The sequence below is a fragment of the Platichthys flesus genome, chromosome 12 (assembly GCF_949316205.1).
Source record: "Platichthys flesus chromosome 12, fPlaFle2.1, whole genome shotgun sequence".
NCBI classification, from domain to species: domain Eukaryota; kingdom Metazoa; phylum Chordata; class Actinopteri; order Pleuronectiformes; family Pleuronectidae; genus Platichthys; species Platichthys flesus.
This window is the reverse complement of record NC_084956.1, coordinates 4,654,165-4,666,938: the sequence shown is the minus strand read 5'-3', so window position 1 is coordinate 4,666,938 and position 12,774 is coordinate 4,654,165. Positions and strand designations below refer to the sequence as shown.

Genomic DNA, 12,774 nt, shown 5'->3' with positions numbered 1-12,774 from the left:
TCCACAGAACATAGATGCCATGCTGGTTCTGGAGGCCTGTGGAAGTCTGGTTCTCTACACAGGAATCACCAGGGTGAGGACGAACGCGAGACCTTTTAAAGTCAAATCAACTCCTTTTGATCTACAACCCTCTTCCTCAGCTGATAATAGTAAACGAACATTCCTGAATGTTTAATTGACATAACTGTGTCTGTCCAGGTCAGCAAGGTGTTTGTCCCCGGGCTCCTGTCCCCCACCTTCAACCTGACCAACCACCTCCCTCATCTGAACACGCCACTGGAGAACGTTAGCACGCCAGCAAACGCTGGCAGCAGGCACATGCAAAGACTGGATGAGGTAACGCCATGTTAATGTATTATACAAATTGATCATTGATGTTTTCATAATTTACATATTTTAAATTGTTCCTCCAGGTGACATCTGCTTATAGTTCTGTCTTTTGAAAAATATTATCAGAAAATAATCAGATTAGAATATGTCTTTTATTTAAGATAATTTCCTTGCGTTTCCCCTGTCTTCTCTAACTTCACTTCACCTCTCTCGTTTCTTTTCCCCTCCTTCAGGCTGCGATGCCTTCACCCGTGTCAGAGCTGAGGGGTCCAAACATTAAACACCACGAAGCTTCGTTCTTGGAAGATTACTCTTTTCAACAGGCCATGCCCTACATCCATGCTCTGCGGGACCCCGTCTGCAACCGGGTCACTCTGGTAGGTTTGTTTCTGTGTGTTTTCAAGAATCAGCGACAACATTTTGATCTGTAGAAATGCTTGGAACCATATATTTGAAAATGGCATTTATATTCATGGAGGCTAGTAGAGGTGAGGATAGATCAAGTTTGTGTTGAATGAGACGTTTGATGAAATGGTCTTATTAGATTAAATCAAGGCAAATTTAATAGAAAATGGATTTTGAATGGATGATCATGAACAACCTTTCCAGAAATGTTTGTTTCTTCCAATTTCTTCTTCCAAATTTCTTCCAAACCCACAGAGCTGTGTATTTTTCTGCCCTTTGGGTTCATACTGGAAATAGACAGTCTCCCCCGTCAAGGGACTCGTTAACAGAAAGTCACGGTTTGACTCCTTCTTGTACGAGTCTGGACACCGGTTGTTTGCTGAAGCCGCTCGCTGGACTTTGTAAAGCACCGGCTGCTCTGTGTGTTGTCAGGTTGAGGGTGTATTTTCTCATCAGGTTGTTTTATGAATCAGTTCAGCAGTGCAGCGAAATAATGACAGAACAGGGTCAACACCGCTGGAGAAAATATGCCAATAACGTAACAAGTGACATTTTCTCACTATTCCCAAGTTCCCACATCTTGTGTGAAAGGCTGAAAAATCTCCTTTGTGCTGCCACTACCTTCCACCGGTTTTCATTGACGCACCACAAATGCATTTTACTCCCGGTGAGACTGTTGCTAACTTTGGTTCATGACCATCAAACACTATTTGATATCATTCAGGTACAGTGCTAGTATGTTAACTAGAATGCCATTTAGTAGAACTGCACCAAATCGCACACACTCATAGATGCTGTTCCCTAAAAATGTTTTTCCCTTCATCAAGATAGATGAATTATTCTTTCTAAAATCATCAAAAATGGCGAAAACCTCCCTATCTCAAAATGTTAAAGAAATCTATTAATACCTGGATCCGGTAGGTAACAGTTGTTCATGGAGTCAGTGTGAGACTAATACAGGGAGGAGCAGCAGCCGTTTACTGTCTGTCTACCTGTAGATAGTGAATCACTGCACACACAGTTTTAGATTCTCCGCAGAGTTATTTCTTCACCTTGGGGTGAACAACAGACCTTTCTACAGCAGATGTTTTGACATGTCACTGTTAGATAAGCATAGGTATAAATCATTGAATAATGATGACTGGATTCCATCTAGCTGCATCTTTCATATGAATCCTGTCACAGCTTATTGGAACATGTAATAAAAATCGATATAGCCGTTGATTTATGGTCATGAAGCTGGCACCGCACTGACCACCTGAGCTGATCCAGTTGTGCTGCAACAACATGAAACTGATCTGAATGTGTGAATTGAATTTGTGTTCAATCTCTTTATCTGTGTAGGAACTCAACAGTGGCACAATGCTGAGGATCTCAGTCCCAGAGATCGCTACCTCGGAGCTGGGTGAGACACACACACATCCACACACACACACACACACACACACTCACACTCTGCACACACAGACAAAGAGACAAGGTTCAATAAATTGAACAAAACAAAGATGATGTACAAGCATCCATATTGCGATTTTGTACTGTTACTATTGGGTTATAATACTTTCTGTTGAAAATATGTGTACTTTTCAGTGCAACCACGCACACACACAGACAGATACACACACACACACACACACACACACACCTATGGCTGAGTCAGAGCAGTTAAGCCCTGGAGATTAGGTTTGAGAGCTGCACTACATTGTTACGCAGTGACGTATAATCTTGATGTATTGATGCCATTAACACACACACGCACACGCACACAGCACCCCACTCATAATGATTAAGCCATTATATCAGTGAAGTTTCAGTGTGTAGCTGAGTGAGAAAAATCAGACACAGATGTTTCCATGCCTTTTTATAAAAAATAAATAAATAAAAATGTTTCTGTGGAAACATGTTGGTGGACTAAAATAAATATGACTTCATATGAACTTGTATATTTTTCATGTCCCATGGAAGCCTTATGTATAACAGAATTATGTTTAAATGAAGACATGTAAATAATTAAGTCCTGTTGGGATAAGAGTAGAATTTAAAAACTATTTCCATTGGAAAAAATTAAAATACTGTAATATATTTTGAGGTAATTAAAGCCAGAAAATATTTTTTGTCAGCTTGAGAGATTGAGAAGCAGATATAACTCACCTCTTTGTTGTTACTGAGGAAACTGCTGAGGCCTAACGGTCGTGAAAAAGCATCAAAATGTAAAATAGTACACATTTCAATCAACATTTTCCCCTTTTAAGACAACTTCCCACCGCGTCAAGATTTAATCTAAAGCAATTATAAGAATGTTTCCATCAAAATGTCTTTTCACTAACCATGTACTGTCGGATTATTTTTCTATTACACCAAAACAACAAGTTTTGTGCCACACCATCGTTCCTGTTAGGTTTTATGTTTCCATGACAAACACTTTGATGTCAAACAGATATTGCTTTTGCGGTTAGATAGAAAAAGTTCATTCAGCTGATTAATGGAAAGCTTGAAAGTGCTAGAAATGACGAAGTGTTGTTGCAGTCGCTGGGGAAATATTTCCACCCTGAGTTTCACTCTTAAATATAAAAAACAGTTCATGACAAAGTACGAAATCATACTTATGCATAAGACTGACCACATTTTTAGTTTTTTACCCACCACCTGCTTCCGTTCACATCCTAGCATCTGCTTCGACAGTTAACTTTTAAATCATCAAGGTTGTCCACCAACTCTTAACTTATTAATTACCTTGTACATGAGAAAGAAGTTAAGTATCGTCACTGTGGTGTGTGTTCCTTCCTTTGTGTCTTAGTCCCCCATTATTTACTAATCAATCCTACAGCAGAAGCTTTCTCCCGCTAATGAAATGCCATTTATCCCCTTCTTCCCTGACCTTTCCCACTCTGGATGTTCAATTAGCTGACGGGGACGTTGATTAGGAATCTGATTGGTCAGAGTCGTAAGCAGACGGTGTTACACTCATTACTGGGATTGTGGTGTTTCCTTTTGTAATTTCCTCCTTTCTTGAGAAGAGGCTGTTTAAATGAGTGTAGAGGAAACTCAACTCTCTTCCCCCGCAGAGTTCTGGTGCAGCATGAAGACATTTACTGGAAGTTCTTTAAACTATTTTACTAAGTTACCTTATCTCTTAAATCTGAGCCTTTTTCCTTTGACCTGTGGACTAAACTTTAACCTTAATATGGGGACGTGTGTGTCAAAGGTTGTGTTGCATGATATAGGATCAGTATTTCTTTCGAGGAGTGAAGTAATGGTCACTTCATTTCCCTTTGCCAAACCCATTCAAACTTATTACTAGAATTACATATTGTATTTCTGCATGGTCACTTTTTCTTTCTCTGATTTCTTTCAGTGAGGAAATGCCTTCAGGCGATACGTATTATCCTGCCCAAGGAAGCAGCCATGAAGGTTTGTTGCACTGAAACACTGCTAAAAGAAACCACATCAGTTTGCGTGTCATGTGTGTCAAACAAATGCTGGCTGACATTTTCCTATTGGTCAATAACACCATAACGATGTAGTTGTTTTCTGGTTAATGCGCAAATATCCAATATGTACCAGACTCTTAGAGAACCAGTGATACTATTCAACCACATATTCAGTCTGATATGAAAAGTACCATTATTTTATCCATGCATCCAAGCTATTTTTATGTTTAATGACCTAAATCTAAATGGATTTACAACATCTGTAAAAAAAATATGTTATGATGCAGGTTTTGGTGAAGTGGTATAACATCTACAACGCCCCCGGCGGTCCCAGTGCTCATGCAGAGTGGAACCTGTTCGTCACCTGCTTCATGACACTGATGGGCTACAACACTGAGCGCCTTACTTGGACTAGAAATGTAAGTCACCTGCACAAGTGTTTTTCTATTTTAAGCCTCACAAACCTGGTTTTGACTTTGATCACTTACTCTTTGTTCTTGACCTTGCTCTCTTGCTCTCCTCCATGTCTCCCCAGCTGCATTTTGAAGTGCCTCTCTCTCCCGTGATTGCAGCCAAGAAGGCGCGTCCCTCTGACGGAGGCTCTGATGAGGTGTTTGACTCAAGAATGATCTGTTGTGATATTTGTAGATCAATTAGCACTAAAGACAGTAATTGATAAGTACTTTACGAACGGATGGTGCACGTTTGTGGGAAAGAACAAATTGTACAGAGTTTCATCTGGAGGAAACACTTTAAAAATGAATGCTTTGTACTTAGAGTTGATGTAAAAGAAAACCATCGGTAAGACGGTTAGCCCCTGTTTTTTACTGGCTTTTAATTTGTCTTCCTTCTGCAGGACTGGGACTACTTGTTGGGGTCTCATTACCACCGTCAGATGAACTTCCAGCCTGCCTGTGGTCCTGTGGAGTCCAGTTCTGTCACCCCAGAAATCGAGGGCATGTCCTTTGTATGTAACTCACTCTGGGTGGATTTGTTTATTGCATGTTGGTTGGTTTGCACATGTGGCTTAGACAAGGATGGACATGATGCACTTTCTTTGAATAAAACCTGATGTGACGTAGTTCCAGATTTTTCACCCATCATCTTCCCCTCACTCTCCGATTTCCATTGATTTGTGTTAATAAAATCTAAAAAATTATAATTTACTTGAATATGGACTGTTTAGTACAAATTTACTGCCACATCATACAATGAAAACATATTAGCCCCTTTTCAACTCTTTCCCCTCTTCTCCTCTTCCTTTGTTTCAGGTCTCTTCTCCCTCCAGTCCATCACTGAAGCTGGACAGTTCAGCTCCTCTCTTCCCGCACATCCCTGCACTTTTCTACGTTCTCCACCTGCTCTATCAGGAGCTGCAGCTGGACGAGCTACAGAGGGCAAGAGCCTCCTCGCTGGTCTGCCTGCTGCAGCAGATGGCCAGGTAACCACTGCTGAACCCACGTTAAGGTCTCCTTTAGCTGCTTTGAGGAAAGTAAATGGCATGTGACAGGTGATCAAGTGAGTGGAGCATTTTGCAGTGTATTCACAGATTGATAAAGGGAGTAAAGTCATGCACACATAGAACTGAATGAAGATGAAATAGCAGAAACAGCAAGAACTGTTGCTTTAATACACAAATGTCACAAAATCGAGTCGAGACTTGTGACATTTGTTACAACAAAGAACCTGATCTACTTTCCTGCCAACAACTTTTAGCTCCTACCACAGGAAGAAAAGGTGAACACGCTGTTCATTGTGTTCAGTGAAAGCTTGTGTGTAATCAAGGCTCTTTAGTGGCGTGTACAGAGAAATAAACTTCAACAGGTTCTGAAGAGACCGTTGTGATTGGTGCCGATGACATTCACAGAATAGGTGGAGTGGGAGAGTGAAGCGCTCTACAGAGTAATTGGCCTGTGTTGGTTTGTATGTGGGATGTTGTGAAGTATTGTGTCTTTTTTTTTTTACTGTTTCTGCTTTTATCAGAAAAAACATTATGGTGATCCTGATGGTTTTATGTGATATTGTTCTGGAGAGATTACATTTATATTTTTTTAACTCTTTTATCTCAGAGTTTGATATTTACAATCCAGTCATAAATGAGACATTAAAATTAAATATGAGTGCTTCGTTTGATCTGCTCCTGTAGCCCTGAAATGTTTTTTTCCGTCTTTATAATTCGTATTTACCTTTTAAACAGTAACCAAAGTACATTTCCTTTCTATTTCCACAATTGTGTGGTTGTGGGGGTTTGCTACCAGGATTAAAAACTATTGACTATCTGATTAATGTGTTTAATTACTTGCCAAAGACAAGTTAAATGCCACAGATGCTAAAAATGTTTGTCAAGCCATTTTTAGATGTTAGTTTCATTGTCCTGCAGCACAAGGTCGATGTATTGACTGTTTTGTCACTATGGTAAAAATAAAATCCTACCTCGGACCCTATAGTGCTGTAGATATCTTCAGTATGAGTATGATGCATGATGTGTTCAAGTACACTGAGTCATTGCTGCACAGGGATATTAATAGATAATATAATTGTTCTGTTTGCAGAGACCTCCAGTTGGATGAATATGTGGATCTATACTGGAGAGACTACCCTTCATTAATTAGTGGCTTCACTGAGAGCTGCCTCATAGACCAGGGTAAGACCTGTTTAATTACGGTATCAAGTCAGGAAGCAGATGAGATGTGTTGTAGTGGAAGAGATGAAGCTGGATGGTCTGTGGTTGAGAAAGGCCGTAAGGTTTCTTTGTATGTCTGTTTTTTTTTAATATATAGAGATGTGGGCCAATGACTACCTATGAAAATTGATTTGACGTCTCCACTTCCTGTCCAAACCAATATCATGTTAACTCCTCTTTCCTTCCTCTTTTGTTTCCATTTCCCAACTTGTCATCCTCTCTTCTTTTCACCTGTCTGCTCGCAGCCATGATTGGCCAGATGCAGCATCCCTCCTTCCTGAGGGCGGAGCCTCCCTGTGTGTTGAGCTGGCTCAGTAGCTGTCTGAGAGGAGAAGAGAGTCCACCTTTCCCCTACCTGCCCGGCATCTGTCAGAGGACCCGGCTGCTGGTTCTGGTACGACCAAAGTTTCATCTGTTAAACTCCACAGACTATAGATACTGTATCTGAAACAACTGCCTGTACAATCAAGAGATAATAAATCATATACATGTTTGTAGAGAAATCGGAGTAAGAGTAATCAGGAAGGAAACTGCAGATTTAATGAACATTTCCTCGTCTATACACCGGAATTTGTCATGGTTAAATTTCATCATCATTATCAGTACCGAACAAATGACAATGAGACTCCACAATACCCGGATAATACAAGCATCCCCAAACTAGGATGTGAAGCAATTTGTATATTGTAATTTATTTTGTCACAGGGAGCGAGGAACTGCAGCTGTACGTGAAAGGTTGAATAAAAATGTCACAGTAACGCAACAACATTTTTATAGATAGACGGATACAATTTTTCAGATATTATACAGTCCTTAGCAGGTCTCACAGGCTTTCGTGTGTGTGCGTGTGAGTCTGTGCGTGTGAGCAAGACAGTGAGGGTAAAGAGTTGAGCCTTGATTGAGATCTACTCTGATAATCTGTTCGTACAGCAGGCCTGTGATTGTTTTTCGGAACATAAAGAGTGTGTGTGTGTGTGTGTGTGTGTGTGTGTGTGTGTGTGTGTGTGTGTGTGTGTGTGTGTGTGTGTGTGTGTGTGTGTGTGTGTGTGTGTGTGTGTGTGTGTGTGTGTGTGTGTGTGTGTGTGTGTGTGTGTGTGTGTGTGTGTGTGTGTGTGTGTGTGGGTGGGTGGGTGGGTGGGTGGGTGGGTGGCTGTTATATTGAACCTTTGATGATCATGGAAGAAAGGACACTTGAAAAAACTCTTATTTCAAGGTGCTATTGTTTGTCTAGACGATGACGGAGGTAATGACGACTTAGCCCCAGTCTGTTTATGAAGTGTCCATTTTTCTCAAAAATATTTACCAGTGATGTTAAAAACGTTCTGTCCTCTGCGAGATAAAAAAATACATTTGACGCGTTTAGAAAGTTGTGTAATTTAGTTATTTTATTAGTTTAACAAAAGTTTGATCTTTCTGGATTCTAGCGATGCCTTCATAACAATTGGTTGTTTTAATGATGGAGAGGAACAAACTTTAGTTAATAAGCTATTATTAACCAGACTGAGAGAAACATTAGAGATATACAGATATAGATATTTATATAGAGAGTATTTATTCTGTAGAAACTGTAGAAAGATCAGTATGAAAAAACTTTGTACGTTAAGTCATTGGATTAAACTATATTATATATATATATATATATATATATAGCTGTTTGACCAATGCTACAAAAACACATGTGATATGTAAATGTTAACAACACCTAAAACAAGAACGGTGCATAACAGCCCCAAGGCCCAACAGAGTTTAAATATCTACACTGAATCTAATCAGTGAAGATGGTGCATAGCGGCATCTTTATGGTTACAGTTTTTTTAATGCTGCTGTCATTCCTTTTCTTCACCCCATGGTGGCGCAGGGTGCAGTTGAATAAGACTGGCTGTTTTAACCGAGCCTATATTTGGGGCTTGATATCATGGCTATAATTAGAAAGGCCCTCATACAGTATTTTCCTGTGCATGTGAACATGGACTGTGTTTGCATGCATGTCCTAGCTTTGCTTACCCTTGGCTCTTGTGCACTCTGCTGGTTTATATTGTGATGGATGTTATATTATCCAGGATCTGCAGTTGGAAGAGTAATGCTATTATAGTAGAAATGGCTCATGAGCTAACTAGCCCTCTGGTTCACCTCCCTGTAATTCTAAATGCCTCCTGAGTTAAATATTTCTCTCCTTTCAGCCAGTATCGTCAGTCCCACTCTGTCTTCCAGACATTACTTACTTTTGCTTATCAGATGAACTGTTCTAGAGAAGATGCACATTTAGATTAAATTCACAAGTATGGTACGTATATATTTTCCTTTAGCGTGTCACCGCCTTCAACCCAGTTTCCTGGAAATCCGTCGTTTTTGCGCAATCCTGCTGACAATCAAACTGATAAAAACTGAAACTAAAAGGTTTTGACTTTGATACCTGCTCTAAATCTCTTTTATCTCCTTTCTTTGTCCCATTTGGCCTTTTTCCTTCAGAGTTATGCTCTCTACATCGCCGGAGATGAATATGCCACTTCGACTGATGTGTCCACGTACCTGGTCAAGCTCTCTGCAGGTTAGTTTCTGTTTGTGTGTCTTGTGACCAGCTCAAGCATCATTTTACTCATCTTTGTTGGTCTCCTGGGACTTGGGACGTGTGTTTCTGACGGAAACCTTTCACTATGTGTGTGTGACCATGTATTGACAACCAGCCTTTATTACCTGCCAGTCTCGTAACTCCCGGCTTCAGGCTCAAGAAACAAAGAGGGAAAGGTTTGTGACGCAGATTTGTGTGTCACCTGATTTTTCGCAGGTTGAGCGCTGAGGTGAGAGCAGTTGCTGCAGGTCCTTTTTTTCCCCAATGACACAGAATTGGATCTTGACTTTGTGGGTGGCTTTGTGCAGAATGGCTTTTTTTTTTTCTAATTTCAGGGTCGAAATAAAACAAAACAATAGCATATGTCATCCCACATAAATGTTGTCCTCTACTCACCAGGAACGAGATGATAGTGCCCTTTTCTTTTTACCAACAAATTTCAACAAGAAGTCAGTGCAGGTTTGAAAATGCAGTTGAGAGTTCAATGGAATGAGCAGATGATGGATCAAATTGTGGAACCTCCTTCCCCAAAGTATTGCTCTCGTTCATCATTCTTATCTTTATTTTTCTCAGGCCACAAGACCGGTGCCAGTGAAATACCTTCCAGAAGGTAATTCCGCTCACAGCAACTTTAACTCAGAGCCATCATCTCTTTCTCCTTATCCTTAAAACATAATTATTGATAATAATAATACAACAAATTGAAATCATTTGAGCTGAAATGCATTTAGAATATTTATAAAAAGGGATTTTAAATTTCATTTTTTTTAATTCTTACATTTCATGATTTTTTTGCTTAATACCAGTCATCACTTACCTCACTAATTTTCAATTTTATTTATTCTAGGCAGAGCAGTGTCAAATTCAAGTTATCCAGTGAGAGTCTGGCTGAGCAGCTGGTGGTGTGGCTCGCCTCAGAAGGTAAGACGGGCATAAGCAATCTTTCACCTGCATTATTTACACTGGGGAATATTTACCGATGCCATAGCCTCTTTATCAGCATCACAGCTTCTACAGTAGGCCTTCAGATGCCTTTTGTGTGGCACTGAGAAATAAATGCTCATTCCTCTCATTTCACTGGTCTAGGTTTCACCCTGAAGGACCTGGAGTCTGTCCCGTTCGGCGTTGCTTTGCCCATCAGAGAAGCAATCTACCGCTGCCGGGAACAGCCATCTTCTGATTGGTCTGAGGAGGTCTGCATGCTGATTGGGCGACAGGATCTGACCAAACAAGCTCACAAGATGACTCTGGCCAAGAGCAAAGCTGTGAGTGGGAAATGAGTCTAAACCCAAATTGTTTTTCTGAACAACAGTTAGATTAAAGTACATATTCCGGGCAGTGCTTATAATTAAATTATATCGACATTACATGTTGTCTGCAACTTTCCTTGTGGCTTGTTAACATCTGTCTCACTTGTGTTTGTCTCCAGTCTGTAGGTTCAGCTCTGTCCTTGGAGCCTCCTGTGACCACAGAGCCAGATGAGGAGGAAGACGGGATGTCGGACATAATTCAAGAGGTAAACTAACAAACAAATGTCGCTTCCTTCAGTATTGTGCTGTTGCCAGAGAAAATGTTCTCTAACTTGTTTTTTTGTATGAAGTTGGAAGTGATTTGCGAAGTTGGAGGCCGATTCAGACATTTTTAAAATCACTTTCCTTGACATCCCTAGACTGAACATCTATCAGTAAAAACTCAGCCTGGATTGATTAGAATTTGTTTTTAACACCTGCTCTCTCTCCTTTCCAGGTTACTGGGCTGATCTGGAGTCAGGATCTGAGGGTCCAGGAGGTCAGGAGGCTCCTGCAGAGTTCCAGACCGGTCCGAGTCAGTGTGGTTCAGCTTCCAGAGGTTTCTGACCATGAGTACATAGAGGAGAAAGAGAACAAGTGAGTGTTATGTATGTGTACTCTGATTGCCTATGATTTTATAACAGAATATAGATGCATTCAGGCGGCAACAATTCTCATCCATAAGATTTCTCATTCGTTTAATTTATTGCTGTTTGAAATCCATTTATTTCTCACAAATATATATATTTTTTGTCCTTGTGTTTGTATCTTGTCCAGACTCCTGCAGCTGTGTCAGAGGACCATGGCTCTCCCGGTCGGCCGAGGCCTCTTCACTCTCTTCTCCTATCATCCTGTACCGACTGAACCTTTGCCTGTCCCCAAACTCAACCTGACAGGTAAAATCGGTTAATGTTGAGATGTGAACATTCTCACCGGTGTGTGTGCGTGAGTGCGTGCGTGCGGAAAGTGCGACATGATCAAACCTGGAAAGTTGTGAGTCTTAGTCATTTGGAGAAATAATGAAATTACATCGTTAATGTTGTCATGTTCAGTGTTTGTGTAGTTTATTCTTTTACCCTGTAGTTCTCTTGTTCCTCTGCAGGTCGAGCTCCTCCGAGGAACACGATGGTGGATCTGAACAGTGGAAACATTGATGTTCCTCCCAATATGACCGGCTGGCCCAGTTTCCATAACGGAGTCGCCGCCGGACTCAAAATAGCTCCAGCTTCACAGGTCTGTCTGAAACCAGAGGGGCTCTCCTCTCTCATCAAGCCTCGTGTTCAGTTCTACATACCGGAAGCTGATCATTCACTTGTTTCTAAAGACTGACGTGTAGATTTTTTTCAAATTAAATTGGCTGGTATATTCATAGACTTCATAATAAACCCTAATAATTTGGGTGAAGCTGTAATGTTTCCTCTATCGTCTCCATCAGGTTGAAATTTCATCTTCAATCTACTATCTATTCAGAATGTTCTACCTTTTGAAATTTTGAAATACTCTGAAGTACCCTGTAGTAAACAACCCTTTCTTATTCTTGGAAAAATATACTGGACTTCATTTTATGCTTGTTCAGGTGGACTCAGCCTGGATCGCCTACAACAAGCCAAAGAGCCCCGAGCTGGCCAATGAGTACGCAGGCTTCCTAATGGCCCTGGGCCTCAATGGACACCTCACCAAGCTGGCTACGCTCAACATACATGACTACCTCACCAAGGTACACACACAGTCACAGTACTTTTCAGTTTCACAGCAGGAACAAAGCAAATACACACATTTTATTTATTATCCCATATAGTATTCAACTTAACACTCAGTTTACTGTTGATTGTTCTTTTAAATACTGTTTCCTATTGTTGTGTACACGCACACACACAACAACGTACAAAGAAATCCAAGAGAGTAAAATCAAAATGAACTTAAATACAGGTTACGCAAGGATACCTCCAGTCTACTTTCATTGCAAGGGCACACAAACACACAAACCCCCACACACACACAGTCATTCTTATACCCATTTCTCCAGATGACTGTATGAGATGTAACTTGCATCAGAGCCAAGCAGCC

General features: G+C 40.6%; 1 protein-coding gene across 1 annotated transcript in view; it reads left to right on the top strand.

Moving 5' to 3' along the window:
- anapc1 (anaphase promoting complex subunit 1) overlaps window positions 1-12,774 on the top strand; it is a 32,641-nt gene that overhangs the window by 4,925 nt on the left and 14,942 nt on the right. The window contains exons 14-33 of the mRNA XM_062400847.1: window positions 8-73; window positions 199-336; window positions 564-707; window positions 2,080-2,140; window positions 4,091-4,146; window positions 4,454-4,585; window positions 4,702-4,776; window positions 5,023-5,133; window positions 5,438-5,607; window positions 6,719-6,810; window positions 7,095-7,243; window positions 9,319-9,397; window positions 9,992-10,028; window positions 10,266-10,339; window positions 10,505-10,683; window positions 10,848-10,934; window positions 11,165-11,304; window positions 11,485-11,603; window positions 11,810-11,940; window positions 12,284-12,424. Of these exons, the coding sequence (XP_062256831.1) occupies window positions 8-73; window positions 199-336; window positions 564-707; window positions 2,080-2,140; window positions 4,091-4,146; window positions 4,454-4,585; window positions 4,702-4,776; window positions 5,023-5,133; window positions 5,438-5,607; window positions 6,719-6,810; window positions 7,095-7,243; window positions 9,319-9,397; window positions 9,992-10,028; window positions 10,266-10,339; window positions 10,505-10,683; window positions 10,848-10,934; window positions 11,165-11,304; window positions 11,485-11,603; window positions 11,810-11,940; window positions 12,284-12,424 (2,181 nt within the window). The remainder of the gene's footprint in view (window positions 1-7; window positions 74-198; window positions 337-563; window positions 708-2,079; window positions 2,141-4,090; window positions 4,147-4,453; window positions 4,586-4,701; window positions 4,777-5,022; window positions 5,134-5,437; window positions 5,608-6,718; window positions 6,811-7,094; window positions 7,244-9,318; window positions 9,398-9,991; window positions 10,029-10,265; window positions 10,340-10,504; window positions 10,684-10,847; window positions 10,935-11,164; window positions 11,305-11,484; window positions 11,604-11,809; window positions 11,941-12,283; window positions 12,425-12,774) is intronic.